This window comes from Lytechinus pictus, chromosome 3 (genome assembly GCF_037042905.1).
Source record: "Lytechinus pictus isolate F3 Inbred chromosome 3, Lp3.0, whole genome shotgun sequence".
Lineage (NCBI taxonomy): Eukaryota > Metazoa > Echinodermata > Echinoidea > Temnopleuroida > Toxopneustidae > Lytechinus > Lytechinus pictus.
The window spans coordinates 81,050,240-81,073,609 of record NC_087247.1 but is presented as its reverse complement, the minus strand read 5'-3'; the positions used below and the strand labels follow the sequence as shown (position 1 = coordinate 81,073,609).

The window sequence follows — 23,370 nt, the reverse complement described above, 5'->3', positions numbered from 1 at the left end:
TGCATTTAATCTGGTGGTCCAATCGTGGCGATAAAAAGATGAATTATCAGATTCTTCTTAGCATCTGAGATTGTAGCAATATTGTGATAACTCTAACCAGACCGAGCTTTTTTGGGTGTTCTATGACCGGGGGGGGTGAATCAATTACCCCCCCCCCTTGAGATCTCAGCCGCAGATCCCGCGAATGCCATGAAAATTGGCATGATAATGTGGGATGTAATCTACAAGGCTGTATGGTTAATTTTACCGACATCAGCAGATTTTATTTCATATGAATTAATTACTATTAAAACTTCAAAGAATGCTAATTCATGGTGTAAATATTCTTTACACCATTGCTAACAATTACAAATTAAAAAAATCCCAGTTTGAAAATGAATCTCTTTTAAATGTATTTCATAGTTTAATAAATTTCCATGTATTTAATGAATTTCTAATGTATTTCTTTGTTGTTTACCTTTTGTTTTTCTTTGTTTTTCACCAAATTTATAGCAGAACCTTTTAAAGCATAATTATGCTAAAATCAATTAATTTCAGCTGATGAAAGTAAAAATAATCATATCTTTATAAATAAGGTGAGAAAACTCAATTAACATGACTTTGAACACAAAGTCACGTTTTGGAGCAATTTTGGGTATGACATGCACTTGATACATAAAGGAGAATGAAACCCTTGAAACCAGCTGAATCCATATCAAAGAGAAAAATCAAAGAAACATATTGTTGAAAGTTTGAGGAAGATTGAATGAATAATAAGAAAGTTATGAGCATTTGAATATTGAGATCACTAGTGCCATGTAGATCCTCCCATCGGCAATGCGACCAAGATCTGTGATATCACACACGTACAACTCCCTCATTACTTTAGTACTTATTTCACTTATATTCTCTTTTTTATAGAGTCTATCACAAGGTGAGGTGTTCTCTTTATAAGATGACAAGTACAGAGGTTTCACAACATTATATCATTGATGAATCGTTTGTCATATGATTAGAATGAGCAAAAAGAGATGTTTTGGGGTATATTTTCAGTGTCCAAATGGGAGAGTTGTACGTGTGTGACATCACAGATCTTGGTCGCATTGCCAATAGGAGGATCTCCATAGCATTAGTGATCTCGACATTCAAATGCTCATAACTCTTTTATTGCTAGTCCTATTTTACTCAAAGTTTTGTTGATCTTATTCTTTGATTTTTCTGCTTTCACATAAGCTAACTTGCTCCAAGAGTTTCATTCTCCTTTAATGTTGCGTAATTATCGAACCACATACTTGGGCATTGTAAATTTGGTCTTAAAAAATGGCAAGACTTCAAAGTAAAAAGTCAGCGAGCGGCGCAGTCAAACAATTTCACGCAGAGGAATGGTCGTGAAAAATGTCGAGGGGTGGGTTGATTTAACCCCACCCCACCCCCCCCCCCCCCCCGCCGCTGGATTAGGGTTAAAGAACAGGCTAATTAAATGATAAATGTATTTACCTTTAACTTTGTTACAGCTTCTTTGACAATATCAGCTCCCTTGGGGGATGATACATCTACTGCTCCGAGATACTGTTAGTAAATCAATAGCACAGACACTTTATTTTTCACATTTCAAATTGATTGATTCGATAAAAAAATATTTGACCAAATATTTCATGGAACTTTAATGTACTGAACATACTGTATGTTACTTTAAAATGATGACAATTCTATCATGACCATTATTAATCAAGATACAATACTGACTAAAGAATTATTTTCAAATGCAGTACATTTCAGTTTGGGGTTGTGTGATTAAAAACATCAAGGCTCTCTGTAGACTATCAGACACATTTTCAAGACCTACTATCACAACCTACATGTATATACCCGGTAATGAAAGATAGACCCCTGTTACATCTGAAAGTTTCCTACCCGAGACCCGACCGAGTCCACTTGCAACCTTGACTGGATTATTGGTGGATTAGCTTCGCGAACGGACCGAATCCGAAATGTGGTCTGTTTACATCACAGCGTTCATTCCCTCCCCTATCGGTACGGTTTCGAGCGGTATCCGATTGCTGACACCAAAGAGCGCTCTCGATCTATAGGCTCTGAATAATTTGCGCGCACTAATTGAAGTTGCTTACATTTCGTTACACTCGTTGACTGCTAGCTCGCCATTTGGTTACGATCGGATAGCGTACATTGTTATTTCTAGATATTTAAAACCCCGAAAAGTACAGACCCTCAAATACATTATGAAGAATATTAATGTGTATTCCCTGATTCGGGAAAGTCGTAAGCAATTTTTTCATTCGAAGAACGACGGAGCTGGGGAGGGGATAGCGCGCGCTATGACGTAATCTGACAGCTGGCGAACGGACCAAGATAGGTTCGAAAGCTTGCGTGCGTTTACATCTACGAATCGGTGGACCGGGGCCGGCCCGATACCTACCCGAGACTACCTCTGGATGTGGTCTCGGGTAGGTTCGCTAAAAGGTGGCCCAAGGTAGGTTTAGGATGTTTACATCTGATTTCTTTCCGACCCGAGGTAGGCCCCGGGCCGGCCCGAGGTAGGGAATCTCTCAGATGTAACAGGGGTCTTACATAATTTACAATTAAAATGAAAAGAACAAGTGGAATGCTTATGGCAGTCATGCTTGCATATTGTCATTACACATTACACTTCTTTGTCATAATGAAAATCTTCAGACATGTACATTAAAACAAACAAGTCGAACGCCTCTGGCAGTTTCGCCTGCATTACGCAATTTGATATATCAGCAGTGCTTCCTTTGAAAACAGCTAATGAATAATCATTCACAGAAGAAACACTAAGTAATATGATAATACAATATTGTGTCCATTGGCCCAAAATGACCTTTGACCATGATCATGTGACCTAAGACATGTGCAAAACAATCATTCATACTTGATTACCCTTAAGCCAATGTTTCATGAGCTAGATCCATAAACTTCCTAAGTTTTGATGACAATTCAACACAACATGGCCAGAGTTCATTGACCTTTAAATGACCTTTGATCTTGGCCATGTTCCTGAAATGCACACAGGGTATTCAGGGATCGATACATTGCTGCTCTCATGTCCAAGTTTCATGAACTAGATCCATAGACTTTAAAGTTATGACAATTCCTCAAATAATGTTCCCCAACATTACCAAAGTTTGTTTACCCTAAATGACCTTAGACCTTTGCCATGTGACCTGAAACTAGCACAGGATGTTCAAGGATACTTGATTGCTCTTATCTCCAAGTTTCATTAACTAGATCCATACACTTCTAAAGTTATGGTAACATTTCAAACCTGTAAATGACCTTTGATCTTGGCCATGTTCCTGAAATGCACACAGGGTATTCAGGGATACATTGCTGCTCTTATGTCCAAGTTTGAAGAACTAGTTCCATAGACTTTAAAAATATGACAATTCCTCAAATAATGTTCCCCAACTTTACCAAAGTTTGTTGACCCTAAATGACCTTTGCCATGTGACCTGAAACTAGCACAGGATGTTCAAGGATACTTGATTGCTCTTATCTCCAAGTTTCATTAACTAGATCCATACAATTTTAAAGTTATGGTAACATTTCAAATAAGCGGGCGCTGAGCGCAAATTCGCGCTCATAAAACTATCAATTGCGCCCATAAAGCCCCAAAATCATCTAAATTTTGACGACCGGGCGCAAATATTTTCCATGTAATTGCGCCCGCCGTGAGTGAGCAGTGAAGCCATATCATACATGTAATTTAAATAACTGAAAAGCCAAAATCAAGTAACTTTCAATTTACGATAAGCACAGTTTCAAATTGCCAAGTGCGTCTTTTTTCCTGTACCATAAAAAGTGAGCTACGTCCGTCTTTTTTTTTTCTGTAATACATGTGCGCGCGTTCTTCCGGTAGCGGTTTTTCCATACTTCACCATGTGCAATTTCTAATGCACACATTTCCAATTGGGATATCACAATTCTGCGATATAGTAATTAGAAATGCACAGGAGATAAATCCCTGTTCACAGCACATACGATGTGCGAGTCTTTTATCCTCAGTCGCCGACTTTGCTTGTCAAAACGGAGCCTTAATAATCCAAAATCACTTAGCTTATAGTTGTGAATTATAGCTTTTTACTTTCTTTCTTGGAGAAGGGTAAATATCATCAGACAATAAATCGTCAAACAAGGCTCCATCTAAAAAAAAAATAGGAGGACGCCGTGCACTTGAGTGTGGTGCAGCTAGTCAGTTTGAGCTCATGTTCTCTGCCAGAGCTCTGGGTGAGAATTCTGTCAGTAATGGCCTAAGTGATGGTGATTTTCTGTTTAAGATAGAGTTTAGATTTCATGTTAATTTTTGAAAACTGTCAAAAAACTTTATGATTTCTTCATTGTGATGAATATTTAAGTTATTAATGAATACATTTTCACCAAATTTAGACTCTCCCAGAATGAAAGGCATTTTCTGTGGAGATCTGCGTTTTCAAATAACTTGTGAAAAACTTAAGGTACATGAACCTACAATACATGTACATAGCCTGTGGCTATGTGCTGGAATTTGAATAGACTGAGTTAGATATTGATTTCATTTCTTCATTTCTTTAACATAATTTATATGCAATCCAAGTGCACCTCACAGTCACAATCACACACAAACACTCACCCACACACGTGATTCTAACCATGAAAAAAAAACTTTAAAATTATTTATTTTTTTTCTAAATTTATTATTATTTGATCTGAATTCTCTCTTTCTCCATCTCTCTCTTTTTTTATATTTTTATTTTATTCATTTATTTAGATTTTTTTTTTTTTTTTTTTGGGGGGGGTTCATTGTTCGTGGTTCATTAAAGATGAAAAATAAATAAGCCCATGTGTGTGTGGTTGTAAAGGGGATGTGGAGTGAGGGTGTCAAAACACACTTAAACATTTAAATCTGATTTCTTAAATGTTTGAATAAGCCTAATAGTTGGCATGCTATTCATGTACTAATTAAAAAACTGCAGGAGCTGCGCTTACTATAAACAAATTTGCGGTGTGGTTCACCGTTATATATATATTTTTTTAATTGCCCCCGGTTCCTGTAAAAAGCCTGTGAGCCGGGGTTATTATTTTATTTTAATTGCCCCTGGTCTGCAGCTGCTTATTTCAAGGCTTGCTTAACCTCGGTTAAAATTTCGATATTGATCCCCCCAACATGGTCTAAGTTCATTGACCCTAAATGACCTTTGACCTTGGTCATGTGACCTGAACCTCAGCAAGTATATTCAGTAATACTTGATTACCCTTATGTCCAAGTTTCATGAACTAGGTCCATATGCTTTCTAAGTTATGATGACATTTCAAAAACTTAACCTTGGTTAAAATTTCAATGTTGACGGCGCCGCCGTGGCCGCTGCCGTCGGAAAAGCAGCGCCTATAGTCTCGCTCTGCTATGCAGGCGAGAAAAAATATCGCTGATTGAGGGCGTTATATATAAGTCAGGCAGCATATGTCATCTACTTTGACAAATTGGCCAAGTTTGATTTTTCACTGTTATAAGTTCAGTGACATCACAAGGAACAATATTTAACTTGGTGTCAAATTTCTAATAGTCATCTTGACCATGTGAGGGGTAAAAATATGGTCAATTGGGGTCATTTTTTTTAATGTCCCAATCATGTCGAGTCATACATCAAATTGTTTGTCCTCTTATACTGATAAAAAAAAGTGTACAGCACCATATACCCTTGACCTCCAATGAAAAAGTTATGAACTGAAAGTTCAAAGGTCAACAAACTTTTACTAAAATGGCAGATATAAGGGGTCAAGACAAGGTCATTGGGGTCAAAGTGAGCTCATATGGGAACAAAATACATGAATACTGTGTGAGTCCAATCTTCAATTGCAAACTGATGATTAAGGGCGATATGTTTTTTTTTCTCAAGGTATATTATAGGTGTATTAACAGGTTATAAGTTTTACAATGTTAAAACTAATTTTACATTCACCCTTAACTGTGCTGTTGCTGGTGACCATGATGTCAACTTCTCTGATTACTGACAAAGTAGGAGTAAACCACGAGAGACAAAAGAACCAAAAAAAATCAGAATCTATTCGCCATCACTATAAGTATAGTGAGAACTGGTATTGAATTTAGTTTTACGTTGTATGCTCTTGAGAAAAAAGCTTGATAAATTACCCCAAGTCATGTTAATGACAGCGCAGAATCAGAAATGTGTAGTCCTTCTTGGCTCCAGAAAGTAATGGTCTTATACCATATACGGACACCTACATATCATGACTACAATGAGCCTGCCTGCATGATATTCCTTCTTTGTCAAAAATAATTGGTAGCCATCACACATCATACTCAATCCTAACCTCCTTAGTATTTTATCTCAAGTTAATCCATAAAGTTAGGCATCTTTCCTCGGATCACTGATTGTAAGCTGATGTGTTTCTTCTGTTAATATGGTATTACCCCAATTCTCCAATACATTGCAATTTTATAAAAAGAAAAAAGGGAGACAAAAAGAAAAAAAGGAAAAAAGGAATAAAAAGAGGAAAGGAGGAAAAAGGAAAGGGAATGAAAAACCTAAGTAAAACGGAAGGAAAGCGGAGAAAAGCAATGAAAGAACGTTAAAGTGAGAAAGGGCAAAATATCCCAAAATATTAATGCATTGGCAAGACAGGGAAATAGATTAAAAGATGACAAAATGGCACGGGCAAGAATGGCGGGAAATGGAAAGAAAAGAGACAAAAAGTAAAAGGAAATGAAGGTAGAATGGAATGAGCCAAAAGCTAAATTCGAAAATGACGAAAAGGGACATGAAAAAAGAGGAGAACTTTAATAACACGACCGGGGTGCCGAGGATTGAAAAAAATACAGAACGGAAAGAAAGATGGATGGCATATAATATTGTGTATGAAGTTTTTTATAAGCATGCAAAATTTTATGCGATAATGGCTACATTCCCTTATATTATTCCCTACCTAAGCAAAGCATTACACTAGCTAGATTTACCAAAGAAGCATCTTATTAATGTTTACTTTGGCTAAATCTCCGAAGCTACGAAGGGGGGGGGGGGTCTGCCCCAGACCCCATGCAGTATAGGGACTTTTAATCTGAAATCTTCTAAGGGCTCTTTTAACGGGGCCCCTGTATGGACCCTTATACATTAAAGCTTTACGTTGAAGCACTGGTATACAGGGGGGTTGGGCTTGGTTCCACAGCCAAGGGGGGGGGGGGGGAAATAAAATGAAGAAGGCAACAAAACAAACTGAATGGAAAACAGTGAAATGTGATAAGTTATTTGTTGAATATAATGTGAAAATCTATCACGTAATTAGAATTTCATTTCAAAAAGCCAACAAATTTTTTTCGCTTGCTGGCTAATTATAGGTTGTGCTTTTTCTTAAAATATCTGGTTTATTATACGCAATTGAGTACTGTGTTGTAGTGTATATTCCAGTGATTTGATTGAAATAGCGGCAATCTTCAAGGTTTAAAATGACTTAATATTAAGAGATTTCGGACCCCACCTGCATACATGTAGCATTGACCCCCAAAAGTTATACAACCAAGAAAAAAAAAGAGGAAAGAAAAAGAAAGGAAAAATGTAAGATATGATGTTATTTTCTGAATATGATGTCAAAATCTAATTCTAAGTTAGATTCTTATGAAAAGGTGATTTTTTTCTTGCTTGCTTCGCTCACTTGGGACCACGCGCCATGCTGTGTCTCTCTTTTTTTATCACTGCCATATAGAACTTTGCTGTAATGCTCGGACACAATCATAAATAAATCCTGTTCATACCGTGATATGACCGTGAAATTTTTGGCTCTTGCTGTGCCCCCCCCCCCCACCACCACCAACCAGTTATGCCCCTGAACTCTGTCGATTTATTTAGCAAACTGTACATAGCAAACAAACATGCATGGGTATTTCAAACCATGTTATCTCACAGAACCATCACTACATAAACCACAACAAAACATCAAAATGAAGAAGCAGGGTCTCGATTTGAATGGATTGTCATCTCTATTGACACAGACAAAAGAATCATGAATGTTCTTTATTGACCCTTCGTGACAATTTCTGCCCGTTTTGCAACTTTTCAATTCAGACCTCATCCAACACTTTTGAATCCTGCTCTTTTCGTGATGGCATGATCATAACAAGCATGGTATCATTTTAAAGAGAATTAAATTATCTTTTGAATGATATGCATTATGTAAAATTGGGAGTTTGGAGAAATTCATGGCCAAACTCAGATTTCCAAACTTTTTTTGAGGAGTTTATATTACATCGCTCTAGCTTTCTAGTCATTCATGTCACTGGCGTATCAAGGGGGGCACAGCCGGCCCGTGCCCTCCCCCCTTTTGAGAGGCACAATTAAAATTTATAATGTAATACGTTTTTTTTTTTTTTTTTGCTTGTCAAATTTTTCCTAGTGGAAAATGTGCCCCCCTTTCGAAAAACCCTGCATCCGCCCCTGATCGATGAGTGAATGTCGAAAAGCTTCAGTATGTTCGATTTTAAGGCTATGGGAAAATGTTTTGATATTCTCTCTAAAGTACATATGTATGTAGGTCTTGATATTTCCATTTTTCATCTTGTCTCACAACTGAAATGACACTGAATAATTACAATAAAGTCATAACCATGCTGGGGGATTAAAAACAAACAATAGTAGTCCAGAACACAAACATGAATCAAGTCAACTTACTTTTACATTATAGACAACATGACCAGCTGTCAGAGCTGCTGCAGAGTGAACCCAAGTCTTTGATCCTGTTCCAATAAAAAATTGTTTTTAAGAATTGATTTAGAAACAACAAACTGCAGTCACCAAAATAATACAGCCTCGAAATTGTATGGATTTTCCATCTTGTGCAATCATAAAGTATGTAAATGTAACTTTCCATTGTCAATAGAAAATTAAAAGTTTTTCTTTATTAAAGAAGTTTTAATTTTACAGAATAATACATTCATATCAAGCATAGGCCTACATGTAGATTGTTACAATATATCTTAGGTGTTATATTTGTCTGACTTTATTTATCTGTTCAAATATATCATTTTCAGCCTGGATTACTCCTTTAAAGTACCATATGTGCATATATAAACAGACTAAAATCAGCCAAAAGCTGTATGACTGACAATTTAAAAAATTAACCATTGTTTCAACAAGATATTAAAGGTCAAGTCCACCCCAGAAAAATGTTGATTTGAATAAATGGAGAAAAATCAAACGGATGTAAAATAAGGAAGTTATGGCATTTTAAAGTTTCACTTATTTTTCACAAAACAGTGATATGCCAAACTCAGTGACATGCAAATGAGTCAGTCGATGATGTCCATCACTCACTATTTCTTTTGTTTTTTATTGTTTGAATTATACAATATTTCATTTTTTACAGATTTGACAATGAGGACCAACTTGACTAAACCTTATAGTACTAAACAATTCTAATTCCACATGTTCAGGGAGGAATTAATCCTTGTTTCACTTGACAATGGGGAGAAAATTAGAATATTTAATATTTCATACAATAAAATACAAAAGAAATAGTGAGTGGATGACGTCATCAGTCTCCTCAATTGCATTCCGACCAGGATGTGCATATAACTGTTTTGTGGAATTAAGCGAAAATTTAAAAAGTCATAACTTTCTTATTTTACATCCGATTTTGATGAAATTGTCAGTGTTATGCTTGTTGGATTTTTCTCTTTTTATTTGAATCAACTTTTTGTTGGGATGGACTTGTCCTTTGAGGAGGGGAGGGGATAGCCAGAAGTATAACATAGAATACTTTATACCAAATAAATATAAGATACAATTATTACATCAGTCAAATTACATATGTATGAGTATATAAAAAAATGTACACTTAAAAGGGGAATATTTGGAATTTCTAAGCAAACATACCACTTTTGACATTATTCCACTTGGTACTCATGGTGAAGTCATCTACAGTACATCAATCAATCACAATTGTAATTCCACTTTCAAATAACTTTAGTGCTCCAGCTTAATTTTGCAGTTCAACAGCTACACATCTGAAGTAAATTTCTGAGCTCTATCTTTGCAATTATCCACACTTTCCTTGGGTGCTGTACTTCATTCTCTCCTGCACAGTATAACAAGCTTATAGAGGGCATCCAGTCAGTATTTCCTCTTGGAAAGATCTAGTCAAATAGATCAGGTGAGTATTCATCAAACTCGATTACTCAGAAAAGCAGATTGTTCAGATTAGCTACATGTAATCAGTGAAAGCCTGCAGTATTGAAACAGAGAAAGACAATGAAGAAAAAAAAAACAATTATGGTACAAGTAATTAAATATCAACTCAATCATGCACACAAATATATTTCCAATATTTTGAGCTGACACAGTAAAATTTCTATCGCCGGCTAATGTCATATAATGTGTTATGTGAGCCTATATATATGCAATGATTGTAATCCCATATATGGCAAATGCCTAAACCCTATCAAGCCAGACCGGGCTTTTTTGGGTGTTCTATGACTTGGGGGGGGGGGGGGGGTGAATCAACACCCCTTGAGATCTCAGCCGCCGATCATGCGAACGCCATGAAAATTGTCATGATAATAGTGTGGGATGTAATCTACAAGGGCTGTATGGTTTATATTCCTGAAATCATCAGATTTTATTTCATGTAAATTAATTATGCTAATTTACGCATTAATCACACTTTTTGCTCTAAATTCACAATAAAAAGCTCATAGAATGGAGCGTTGTGGCCCAGTGGATTAGTCTTCGGACTTTGAAACAGAGGGTCGTGGGTTCGAATCCCAGCATCGGCAAAAAATTTATCCACTTTGTGCTGCACTCGACCCAGGTGAGGTGAATGGGTACCCGATAGGATTTATTCCTTGAACGCTTTAGCGCCTATTAATATGGCAGCTCAGCTACAGCCGGGGTAATAATATGATACCAAGTATCAAAGCGCAGTTAAGTATGCACATAGTAACTGCGCTATATAAATGGACATATTATTATTTATTATTGTTAGAATGCTAATATTTTAGTGAAAATATTCTTTACACCATTGCTAACAATTACAAATTAAAAAAATCCTGGTTTGAAAATGAATTTCTTATGCATTTCATAGTTTTATGTATTTCCTTTTTTTACCTTTTGTTTTTCTTTGTTTTTTCACCAAATTTAAAGCAGATACTTTTTAAAGCATAATCATGCTAAAATCAATTAATTTCAGCGGATGAAAGTAAAAATAATCATATCTTTATGAATAAGGTGAGAAAACTCAATTTACATTGACTTTGTACACAAAATCATGTTATGGAGCAATTTTGGGTCCGACATGCACTTTAATGGATACGTAATGTTGCTTAAAGGACAAGTCCATCCCAACAAAAAGTTGATTTAATAGAGAAAAATCCAACAAGCAAAACACTGAAAACTTCATCAAAATTGGATGTAAAATAAGAAAGTTATGACATTTTAAAATTTTGCTCAATTTCACAAACCAGTTATACGCACATCATGGTCGGTATGCAAATGAGGAGACTGATGACGTCATCCACTCACTATTTCTTTTGTATTCTATTACATGAAATATTCTAATTTTCTCCTCATTGTCAAGTGAAACAACGCTTGATTCCTCCATGTACATGTGGAACTAGCATTGTTAAATACTATATGGTTCAGTCAAGTTGGTCCTTATTGTCAAATCTGTAAAAAATTAAATATTGTATAATTCAAACAGTAAAAAACAAAAGAAAAAGTGAGTGAGGGACATCATTGACTGTCTCATTTGCATTTCTTTAATAGTTGTGCATATCACTGTTTTGTGAAAAATAAGCGAAACTTTAAAATATCATAACTTTCTTGTTTTACATCAAATTTTGATAAAATTTTCAGTGTTATGCTAGTATGATTTTTCTATATTTATTCAAATCAACATTTTTCTGGGTTGAACCGTATCTCCTCCCAGGATCCGCCACGCCCGGGCTCCAAAATCGCACCGCGTGTCGGGCCTGCCACTCTTCACGGACTCGCCGCCCTTGCAGCCCATCATGACCTCGCACGACAAAGTCATCGTCCGATTCTTCCACCGAAAATCCCTGTAGACTTGCGTGTTGTAGCCCGACATTCGACCATTACAGACGACAGACGCGTCACGTGGGTCGTCTCGCTCCGAACGCCGCGTTTTGATTGGTCAACAGCGGCGCACAGACTAACAACATTTAATATAGCATTAAAAACCCCAAAGTAGTATGAAAGCGATCTGTGGCGACTTACGTAAGAACAATGTTTTGACGTGTGCAGGAAACCTGGATCGAACCCGCCGGAACATGTTTTTTTTTTTTTTTCGGGGGTGGTGTGGATATATTTTTGCTTTTTCTTTAAATCATATTCCTTCCCCGTTCCTACCCAGCTTTATTCTCTTTTTACTTTCAAGTGAATTTCTATTTAGGCCTGTATTATTAAATCATGGAGCTATTAATAACTACATGATTAAATCTTACTTCTTCTTAATCACTTTTCATTTTCAAGTTCTTGATTACACTTATTTGGGCAGGGGTGGGAAGGGAAGTGAGTTAAAGGTCAAGTGCACATCAACAAAAAATCTTTGAATTAATAGAGAAATTTCCCTTTTTTAACACAAAACAGTTAACGGTATATACACAAAACAATGGTATGCAAATAGAGTTGATTATGTCACTCACATCACATTTCTTTCTAAATTTTGGTTGCATTTTATTATATCAATTTTAGCAAATTTGATATAAAAACTTGCCGCCTGTGTGTCCGTGCGGCAGGTTCACATCATTATGATCGCTAACTTCAGTCCATATCGCAACTACGGCGAAGGCGAATTCCGACTGAGAATTCAAACGGAGGCGTCGAGATCGAAGTTGAAATACACCCGTATTAGATGCTCAATTATTTCTTTTTTCCCTTTTATTTATCCTTTCTTTACCTTTCACTTCTTCTTTCTTTTCTTTCGTCCTTCCTTTCCTTATACTTCCTTATTATTTTCTTTCTTTAATCCTTTTTTTTTTAAGTGATAAAGGGGACAAAAAAAAATAATAATAAAAAATAAACTTGCATCTTTTAAAAATGTCTTCTTCCTTCTTTACTTTTTGGGACCAATAGAAATAAAAAACAATAATAAAAATAAAATTTTAAAAAAAAAGGGGCGATAAAATTAATATCAGCTAATGCAATGAAATACGTTGAACAAGTAAATAAAAGGGTTAATGTAAATCCTCCAAAACCAAATACTTTTTAAACTTCCTTTTTATAGTTAAAATGAGGGGCAATATTTTTAAACCCTATTTTAACTAAATATCATATTCGTCCAACTTCAATAGCATTTTAATTCTCTTATCTGTATTTCTTTTATTAACCAAAATCCTAAACTCTTTACCAGTTTTTACTTTCTCACTATTACCTTCAATCAATCATATATTTTTCAAAACAAATTAAGACTTCAAATAAAAACTTTCACATTCCTTTCAAACCACAACCTTCTAAAATGTTCTCTTAAAAAATTCAAATGTTTCTTTCTTTCCCTATCTTGAATAAACCTGTCAATCTACAATAATTCTATTTAACTTAAAGGAGAATGAAATCTTTGGAACAAGATAGCTTGTGTGGAAACTGAAAAATCAACAGATCAACGAAAGTTTGAGAAAAATCGGACAAATAATGAGAAAGTTATGAGCATTTGAATATTGCGATCACCAATGCTATGGAGATCTTTATATTGGCAATGCGACAAAGATGTGTGATGTCACTTGTGAACAACTCTCCACATTACTTTAGTATATATGTCACTTAAACTGCCTCTTTTTTCACATCTATCAGTAGAGCATATATTCTTTCTATAGGAGGGCATGTAATTCAGATTTTTAAAGAATACATCATGGATACAGAGTTTGTATCACCATAAGAAAAAGCAAAAAGATACATTTTGGGGGTATTTTATAGTCCATCAAAGGGAAAGTTGTTCGCATGTGACATCACACATCCTTGTTGCATTGCCAATGGGAGGATCTCCATAGCAACAGTGATTGCAATATTCAAATGCTCATAACTTTCTCATTAATTGTCCGATTTTTCTCAAACTTTCTTTGTTCTTATTCTTTGATTTTTCTGTTTCGACACAAGCCTACTTGTTCCAAAGGTTTCATTCCCCTTAATCACACCCCAAAACCCCATGGAATTTCCACGGGCTCTGCTAGTAATAATAATAATAATACAGGTTTTTTTACCCAGGGAAGCCGCTTCAGTTCTGAAAACTGTTCTCCCAGCAGGCCCTGCTATTATTATTACCCCGGCTTAAGCTGGGCTGCCCAGGCCCTCAAGCATTCAAGGAATTTCTTCCTACTTGACCTTTAATTATGTAACCACATACCTGGGCATCGTAAATTTGTCTCAAAAGATGCGTAAGACTTCGAAGTAAAAAGTCAGTGAGCGGCGCGGTCAAAAAAAAAAAACACGTAAAAAGGATGTCTTTTTCAAGATAGGGCATGTTACGTACGTAACGTGATAAGGGTGTCAAAAACACAAAAATATTGAAAAAAGGGTATCTATTTCGCTTGGAAAAATATACGTATTTAGGGTCAAATATGCGGGGATGATAAAACAAAATCAAAATGTTTTATAAAGGATGTCCTTTTTGCCCCAACACTACGTGTTTAGAGTCCGATTTGCGCGAGGTGTGGAAGGTGGGGCCGTACTAAACCAAAATAATGGTGTCTAAAGGTAAAACCGACGACCGACGGACGCGTGACATAATAAAATATCTGTGTACTTGTTTAGGGGATCATTTCAGGGAATACTTGCTAAGAGTATCGTTTTGTTTCCAATACTTGTTAAGGGGTGCATTTTCAGAATATGGAAAATACATCGCTGTACTTGTTTAGGGGCTCAGTTCTGGGAATACTTGCCAATAGTATTTGTTTCCAATACTTGTTAAGGGTAGAGTTTCACATGCCAATACTTGTTAAGGGGTGCATTTTCAGAATATGGAAAATACGTGTTTAGGGTGCTTTTCAAGACCCCGTGGTCGCGCATGGTATCCCCTCGTCAATGGAAGTGGCCCCCCCGGGGGCTAGCCACGATATCGCCTTGTCAATCCTTATTATTTACGGCTCCGTCTATGGGATTTTAATGTTTTTTAAGACAGGGAGAGCCCTAAAGGAGGAGTAAGTAATAGGGATTGATAAGGTGATATAGTGGCTAGCCAACTGTCTTAAATTTATGTTTGAGCTTTTAAAATCGATTTAAAATACGATTTTTAAATCAATTTTAAAATTATAAATGTCTAAAAGTGGCAGAGTGGTTTTGAAGAGGAGGGAAAAGAGTAATGTTGTAAATTATCGGATAAAAAATCAGATCGAAAATCGGATCGGCAGTTAAGCTTCTAAAATCGAAATCGAATCGAAATTAGAATCGGCGATGTTTAAAAACAAAGGAATAGATCAAAATTTTGTTCGCGGTCGCGCGCATCTTCCTAACAAAGTCACAAAGACGAATGCATTGGAATGGAAGTCGCCAACATGCGCGATCGTCTGGAACATGTTTTAAAGGGGTTTTGAGGTGTTTTAAAATAAACAGACTGAATTTTAGTAGAAAGATAAACGAAAGACGCATCTTCCGAGCAAAGTTGCAAAGGAAAATAAAATGAAAATAATTCTCATAGATCACAGGTTAATGAAAGATCGGCGGGACATCTTTTATAAGCATTTTTAGGTGCTAGCGATTTAGAATTATTGGAATAATCTCTTGATCTCATACGACGCATCATCTTAAAGTCGCAAGTGCAATTAAAATGTATAGAAGTCGCAAGCACGTGCGATGATTCAGAACATGTTATCAAAATGCTTTGGGGAGCTAGCGTTTTCAAATCAATTTATTACTATTTTGAGAAATGAACTTTTGATATCCAAGAAGAAATATAAAAGAAGCATCTCCCGATGAAGTTGCAAAGACAAATGAATTGAGGTTGAAGAGAAGACGTATATCATCATGAACGATGTAAGAGAGTAACGTTATGAACTCCGTCAGGAGTACTATCTTTAAAAGTTCACGGTGGGGTCCGCTATCACCACGAGGTTGAAGAGAAGTTGTCTATCATCATAAAGGAGGTAAGAGAGTAGCGCAGTGATGTCCGTCGGTAATACAACCTTTAAAAGTTCACGGCGGCGTCCGCTATCAACATGAGGTTGAAGAGAAGATATCTATCCTCGTAAACATCGTCAGAGATAATACCGCGTCTTTTTCCCTGATTAATGCGACCTCTAAATAGCTAGCACCTCAAAAAAAAATCTAGAAATATGTTCCGAACGATCACGCACGGTAACTAGATCTACGGCGTTTTTTTATATCCGATTTTTTCCTTCAAGGGGCATGATCGAAGATCGGCAGGTGATCGCCGATTGTGGTAAAATCGGGAGCCGATTTTAAAATCGGTTAATTAGAACAGGTACAATTACGATTTTAAAATTGATTTAAAATCGATTTTCAAAATCAATTTTCGATCGATCTAAGATCAATTTTAGATCAGTTTTAGTATTATTTTTAAAAGCTCATTCATATTTTTACTGATGCTGACGAGAAGTTAAGAATATCAATCATCAAGCACATCACCTAATGCAATGTCTCGAAAATTTAGGTAGGGAATTTTTTAGGTCTCCAGTTACTTCAAACACGATATGGCCATTTTATCTATAAGATAATACCAATTTTATGAGAAATGGACAATAATTAAGAGCAAAATATTAAAACGCCTATCGGAAAGATCGTCCTCAAAGCTCATTTAGTATCAGACAGCTGGCAGCCGTCTGTTTCGAGGAGTTTTTTAACATTTTTATTTCTCCTCGTACACAGACGGCTCGCTATCGTGCAGCCACCATTAGGGGGTTAACAATGCAAATTCCGCCAGACGGGGCTCATCGATATTTGTCTTTATTTCATAAAAATATATGAAAAGAACTGTACCAAAATACAAATTATTATTCCGTTTTGTCCTAAAATGCACCAAAAAACAGGGAAAATAAACTTAAAAGGGGAAAAACAGTGACTAATTAAATATAAACACATGGCCATTGAGTCCCTGTACAGATCGAGCTATAGAACTTCGATCTCTGTATTGGTGAGTGGAGCCAACGGAGTTCAGCGGAACAACGAACATAACAGAGACCGAAGCTTTTGGTCTATAATTAAGTATATACAGTGCGTCCCACAAAAAACGAAACCGAGATTTATCGATGATTTATCATAACTTTATCACAGCATACAATAGACAAATGAGCGACCATTGTAAAGCTTAAAATCTCCTCTTTCATCTGATATTCCTTAGATTATTTCTCATTCACCCATGAGTGAGAAAAAACAATTTGAAGAGGGGATACCAAAAAGTCAATTGGCGGGCTGTATCTGGGTTTCAAAAGGAAAACCACATTTTTAAAAAGTTCAATATCTGCTCTTTAATTTGGTACCTCAATTACAGAAAATGGACAAGAAATAACAAAGTTCTGGTTATTTGAAATAATTAAGGCTTGAATTTCAATAATTTCATAAAATGAAGAGGTTCTACAGGCTAGCGTTCAAACTCACTTGACACTCCGTTTTGTTGACGATCAGCCATGCATTAAGTCTTTTGTTAACCCTGCGATAGCTTCTGTGGGAAACCGGTGAAAACACGTTCATGTAATGAAATTATGGAAATACAAGCATTGATTCGAGATAACATAACTTTTTTACTTCTTGAACATTTTTTGTGATTAAGGTATCAAATAAAAGAGCAGATATTGATCTTTTTAGACATGTGATTTTCTTTTTGAAATTCAGATACCCCGCCAAATGAGTTTTTTGGTATCCTTTCTTCAAATTGTTTTTGCTCACTCATGCGTGAATGAGGAATAATCTTAGTAATATCAGATGAAAGAGGAGATTCTAAGCTTTATATTGGTAGGTCATTTGCCTATTTTATTTGTGATTAAGTTATGATAAATCATCGCTTAATCTCGGTTTCGTTTTTTCTGGGACGCACTGTATATATGCATTAAACCACGGATGGCTGGCTATGCATACCGCTGAATAAAATACTTTCGGACGGGCTGCGGACTGACTGGCACTGTATAACGTACGTTGGATCTACCTCGGCTCGACTCACGTTAGCTTGCTCCATGCTACCGATGCACGTCGTGTCCGACCGCGGCCAGGACCCGCCTTGGGGCCATTGCGTGCAGGCATATCCACATATATGAATGATGCGATGTAATATCGATGTGGCAGATATGGCAAGTTCCGACTCGGAGCCCTCGTATAGGACACAGTAGAAGTCCGGATCTATTCTAAGTTAGTTGAGCCACATGGCTAATTTGCTTGTTTGTTGTGTTAAAATAGTAGTCGAGTACATTTTATTTAAGGTACTTGCCGGCTTAAAACGAGGCTCGCATTTCAATTTCATTTTATTTTCCGTGTTTGTCCCATTGAAGACACCGTTAGAAAAAAAATCGCACCGAAATAAAAAAATCGCCAAAAATAAAAAACCCGAGTGATTACGTACCCGCCCGCGACGCGAGTGTTTAAATAAGCCGATGATTTTGTGAACAGGTGTCGCACCAGGCCAGGGAATGTGAATTCGGCTCGGAAGAGTTATGCGAACGCCTGGTAGAGCTTGTCATAGCCTCCACACCTATTGAAGCATTTAAGAAGGACTTGTTAGACAGACCAAAAGGCTTCAAGGTCGAGGATCTAGTCGATACAGGACGCAAGTACGAAGCGATCTTGGCAGGCAAGCAGTGCTTACAGACATTACAGAGCACCCAGGTTGATGCCATCCGGAAGGATTATGGGCATTGCAGAAATTGTGGACTCAGCCACCCCCAAGACAATGTCCAGCCTACAGAGATACATGTCATGCTTGTGGGCAACTAGGACACTGGTCAAAGATGTGTTCAAAGACAAACGCGAGGAGTACAAAGCCTCAACAGAGGAAGCCTGAACAGGGACGACCACCGCCAGACAGACAGGATAATTTCCGGGGTCGTCAAGAAAGGCACTCCAGATATCCACAGTCAAAGCCGAAGGGTTATTTTCAAGACTGGCAAGGAAAGTCCAAGTTTCAGCACTCAAGGCACACTCCGCCGAACAAGACAAGCAGACAGCGAGTTGATGAACTGGACTTAGAGATCGCACGAGGAAAAACTGAGGAAAAAGAGTTGTACACGATAGAGATTCTGATCAACTCGATAGACTCCAAGCAGACAGAAGCATTTGCTAGCCTGAAGGTTGAATGTCCATGTCGCAGAGGACAAGCACGTCTTCGAGCAAAGATAGACACAGGAGCCGGCGGGAGCTTTATGGAAGCCGATGGAAAGAAATGCTCTCTCCCACTCATGCGCAGTTGACAGCGTACGGCGAGGCTCAACTTCCTTGTCTGGGTACCATAGTCATCTCAAGTCAATTCAAAGACTCACGTTGGAAAAAGTAGACTTGGTATGTTGTAGACGTGAATGGACCAATCTTTGTTGGACTCCCAACATGCACAAAGCTTGGTATTGTCACCATCAATGAGATACGAGAATCTGTGAAGGAGAAGACTGAACGACACCGTATACAGTCAGTGCGGGACTTACAGGAAGCGTTCCCTGAGCAGTTTGACAAGATTGGAAATTTCAAGGGGACAGCAACGCTTCACCTTAAGGATGATGCTACTCCATCAATCGACCCGCGAGAAAGTGCAGTGTGCACATGCAAGAGAAACTCAGACAAGAGTTGGATCAGATGGAAAGCAACGGCATCATCAGAAGAGTGGATCACCACACAGATTGGTGTAGCTCACTCACCACCGCCTTAAAGAAAGATGGTTCACTTAGAATTTGCTTGGATCCCCGAAAGCTGAACCAAAGTCTGAAGCGGTGCCCTCACAAAGTGCCGACACTTGAGGAACTCAATCCTGCGTTTTCTGAAGCCAAGTACTTCTCAAAGCTCGACGCCAAGGCAGGATATTGGTCCGTGCATCTGGATGAAGCATCTCAAGAGCTTACAACATTCAGATCACCTTTCGGGAGACACTGTTTTCGCAGACTGCCATTCGGACTTTCAGTGAGTCAAGACATCTTTCAGCAGAGGATGGACTCAATCATCGCACAGGTGCCAGGCTGTGTTGGAATTGCAGACGATGTTGCAGTCTTTGGCAAAACAAAACAAGAGCACGATGCCAATCTATGGAAACTACTAGAGGTTGCACAAAAAGAAGGCCTTGTGTTCAACAGTGCAAAGTGTGTAATAAAGACACAGAGCATCAACTTCTTCGGATCGTTGTACACAAACCAAGGTATTCTACCTGATCCGAGTAAGCTGGAAGACGTCAAGGACATGCCTTCTCCAAGAAGCAAGGATGAGCTGCAGAGGGTCCTTGGCATGATGATGTATCTTTCACCGTACATACCCAGCTACTCAGAGAAAGCAGCAATCCTCCGAGAACTTCTCAAGAAAGATGTGCCATTCCTGTGGCAAGATGACCACAAAGAGGTGTTCCAGTCCCTCAAGGCTGAGGTATCAAAGGGAGCTTGTCTCCAGTACTACAAATCTAATGCCCCGACAGTATTGGAGGTGGATGCATCAGGCAAGGGACTTGGAGCATGCCTACTTCAAGATGGGAAGCCTGTAGCTTTTGCATCTAAGAGCCTCTCGGTAGCACAATCAAACTACTCAAACATTGAACGGGAGACGCTCGCTCTGGTATTTGGCATCACACGTTTCCACACTTACTTGTTCGGCAGCAGTTTCACTGTCCACACAGATCATAAACCGTTAGAAATCATTTGCCGCAAGCCCCTGAGGAGTGCCCTACCGAGGCTCCAGAGACTATTAGTAAAGATCCAAGGATATGACTGTAACGTGGTGTATCGTCCAGGTAGTCAGTTAGTCCTCCCAGATACGCTTAGCAGACTTCCCAACCCAAAGAAGACAAATGACGTATAAATCAATCTACATGTCGATGAAATGCTAACAATCCCTGATAGCTAGCTAAGATGATTTGTCTGTGTTCTCTGAAGACAAGCGAACACAGCTGGGAAGAGAGACCGCAGTTGATCCAGTCATGATCATGTTGGCCCGGATCATCAAAGACGGTTGGCCCAATGAATTCGGACAGGTACCAAACTGCCCGAGAACCTTTTGGTCTTACAGAGACGAACTAGGCACCGTCAACGGTATAGTCTTCAAGGGTCGACAAGTAGTCGTACCCAAGGCACTCCAAGAAGACATCTTGAGACAACTACATACCAGCCACATGGGCATTGAGAAGACCAGGCGGCTCGCCAGGGACTGTGTGTATTGGCCAGGAATAAACAAGGACATAGAAAACATTGTCAAAACCTGCCAAGCATGTCAAGAGAATCAGGATCAACAGCAGAAAGAGCCACTCGAACCACATGAGGTTCCTCCAACTCCATGGACAAAGCTTGCTGCAGATCTGTTTCACCTAGATGGTACAGACTTTCTCCTCATCACTGACTACCACTCCAAATTCCCAGTCATCAGGAGGATGCACAGTGCGACTAGCACTGCAGTCACTACAGTGATGAAAGAAGCGTTCAGCATGTTTGGAGTACCTGCAGAGGTTGTATCGGACAACAGCCCTCAGTTCAGTGGCAAACCATTCCAAGAGATGTGTGCAAAATGGAACATTAAGCATACAACTTCATCGCCACGATATCCTCGCTCGAATTGTCTTGCAGAGAGAATGGTACACACGGTGAAATCAATGATCAAGAAATGCAGACAAACAGGACAGGATCTCCTGGAAGCACTCTTGCATCTTCGTGCAACGCCACAAGCAGACTTACCATCTCCTGCTGAACTAATGTACGGACGAAAAGTAAAAACAACGCTCCCAGGTCGCAGCTACGGATATCCACACAACGATATGCACGACCAAATCCAACAAAGAAGGGAGAAAATGAAGCATGACCATGACAAACATGCTGGTAAAGAACTACCCAAGTTAACCGTTGGTCAGAGAGTAAGGATGCTGGATACAGATGATAACACATGGATTCCGGCCAGAGTGTCTCGAGTGTGTGAAGCACCAAGATCATACGAAGTCACCACTCCTAATGGAAGGACACTACGACGAAACCGGTCACACCTCAGAGAGATGTTCACAAGCCAGCCAAAGAGTGACACCTCGTCAGCTAGTCTTGATCCACGGAGACTAGACCTTGAGGATGAAGAGGCAAAAGAGACCGATAACCAAACACCACACACACACACTTCAGACAGAACTCCAAACTCTCAATCTGATAGACATACATACACCACACGGTATGGCCGCCAAATCCACCGACCAGTTCGCTGCAGAAATCACACACATTAAAATAAATAAATAATTAAAAACAAGGATCAAAATCAAATAAAACAAAACACACATACATTTAAAAAATAAATAAGATATAGAGTAGAATCAAATTTTGATATGTATATATGTTGAATTTCACCTTTTAAGGAAACATACTTTTATTGGTTTTGAAAAAAGTGTTAACTTCCAACAAGAGGAGATGTATCATACAATTTGTTAAGTATGTGTTTAAACCCACCTTAATTCAAAGCAAAGAAATTTTACTTAGAAAAGTCAGTAAATTGTATGAAAGCTTTTGATGGAAGTTAATTTAGCTTAAATAATTTCTCTAAGAATTGATTAAGTTTGTGATGAGAAAGCTGAAGGTTGAAATGGCTAAGTGCATGGTTTTAATGTTTTTTTTTTTTTTAAATACATGCAGTTGAAGTTAATGTTCGATACTTGATTAGCATTTGAGAGAAATTGACAAATGTACATGAAAAACAATGCAATTGAAGTTAACTTGATTAGCATTTGAGAGAAATGGACAAATGTACAAGGAAAACAAAAGTCATTTTTGATAATTTATTTTAATTTCAACATAGCAAAGGCATTTGCAATAGCATGGAACTCAAAATGATTATTGCACACTACAATCATCATAGTATGTTTACATAGATGCATTTTAATAATGTATAAAGTGTTATTCAAAACTTTCAATTGTATATTGGATAGATACTTCAATCTTAGAAATTAATATGTAATATATAGATGATACTATATGCTCAAACTTGTTACAAACCAACAGCAAAAGTTGTCAGGAAATACTTTGCATTGTTAATGTTTATCAAAACTGTTCAATGGTTTTAGGCATCATTATTGCTACAGGAGTTTCATTTTGAGGTCGCACCTTGTTAGTGTTATAGAAATAACTTTGGTCATACTTGTGTTAAAAGGAGGGGGATGTTGTGATATATCCAAGATCTATATTGTTACTACGCGCAAGATGTGATGCGGCGCGAACGAATAACAGGAGAGCAATAAACATCATGACTACTAGTTCCTAAG

At 37.8% G+C, this 23,370-nt stretch overlaps 1 protein-coding gene and 1 long non-coding RNA gene across 2 annotated transcripts; one reads left to right on the top strand and one right to left on the bottom strand.

Annotated features, from left to right (window-relative positions):
• Positions 1 to 1,468: 1,468 nt before the first annotated feature.
• LOC129256061 (uncharacterized) lies at positions 1,469 to 11,918 on the bottom strand. The gene is made up of 3 exons (XR_008583898.2): positions 9,882 to 11,918; positions 8,679 to 8,743; positions 1,469 to 1,548 (listed from the first exon to the last, which is right to left on the bottom strand). It is a non-coding gene; the product is annotated as an uncharacterized LOC129256061 (long non-coding RNA).
• Positions 11,919 to 21,069: 9,151 nt separating this feature from the next.
• On the top strand, positions 21,070 to 22,341 carry LOC129258001 (uncharacterized protein K02A2.6-like). Its single transcript, XM_054896458.2, has one exon. It carries the CDS (start codon positions 21,070 to 21,072, stop codon positions 22,339 to 22,341), a length of 1,272 nt encoding a protein of 423 aa, XP_054752433.2.
• The last annotated feature ends 1,029 nt before the right edge of the window (positions 22,342 to 23,370 follow it).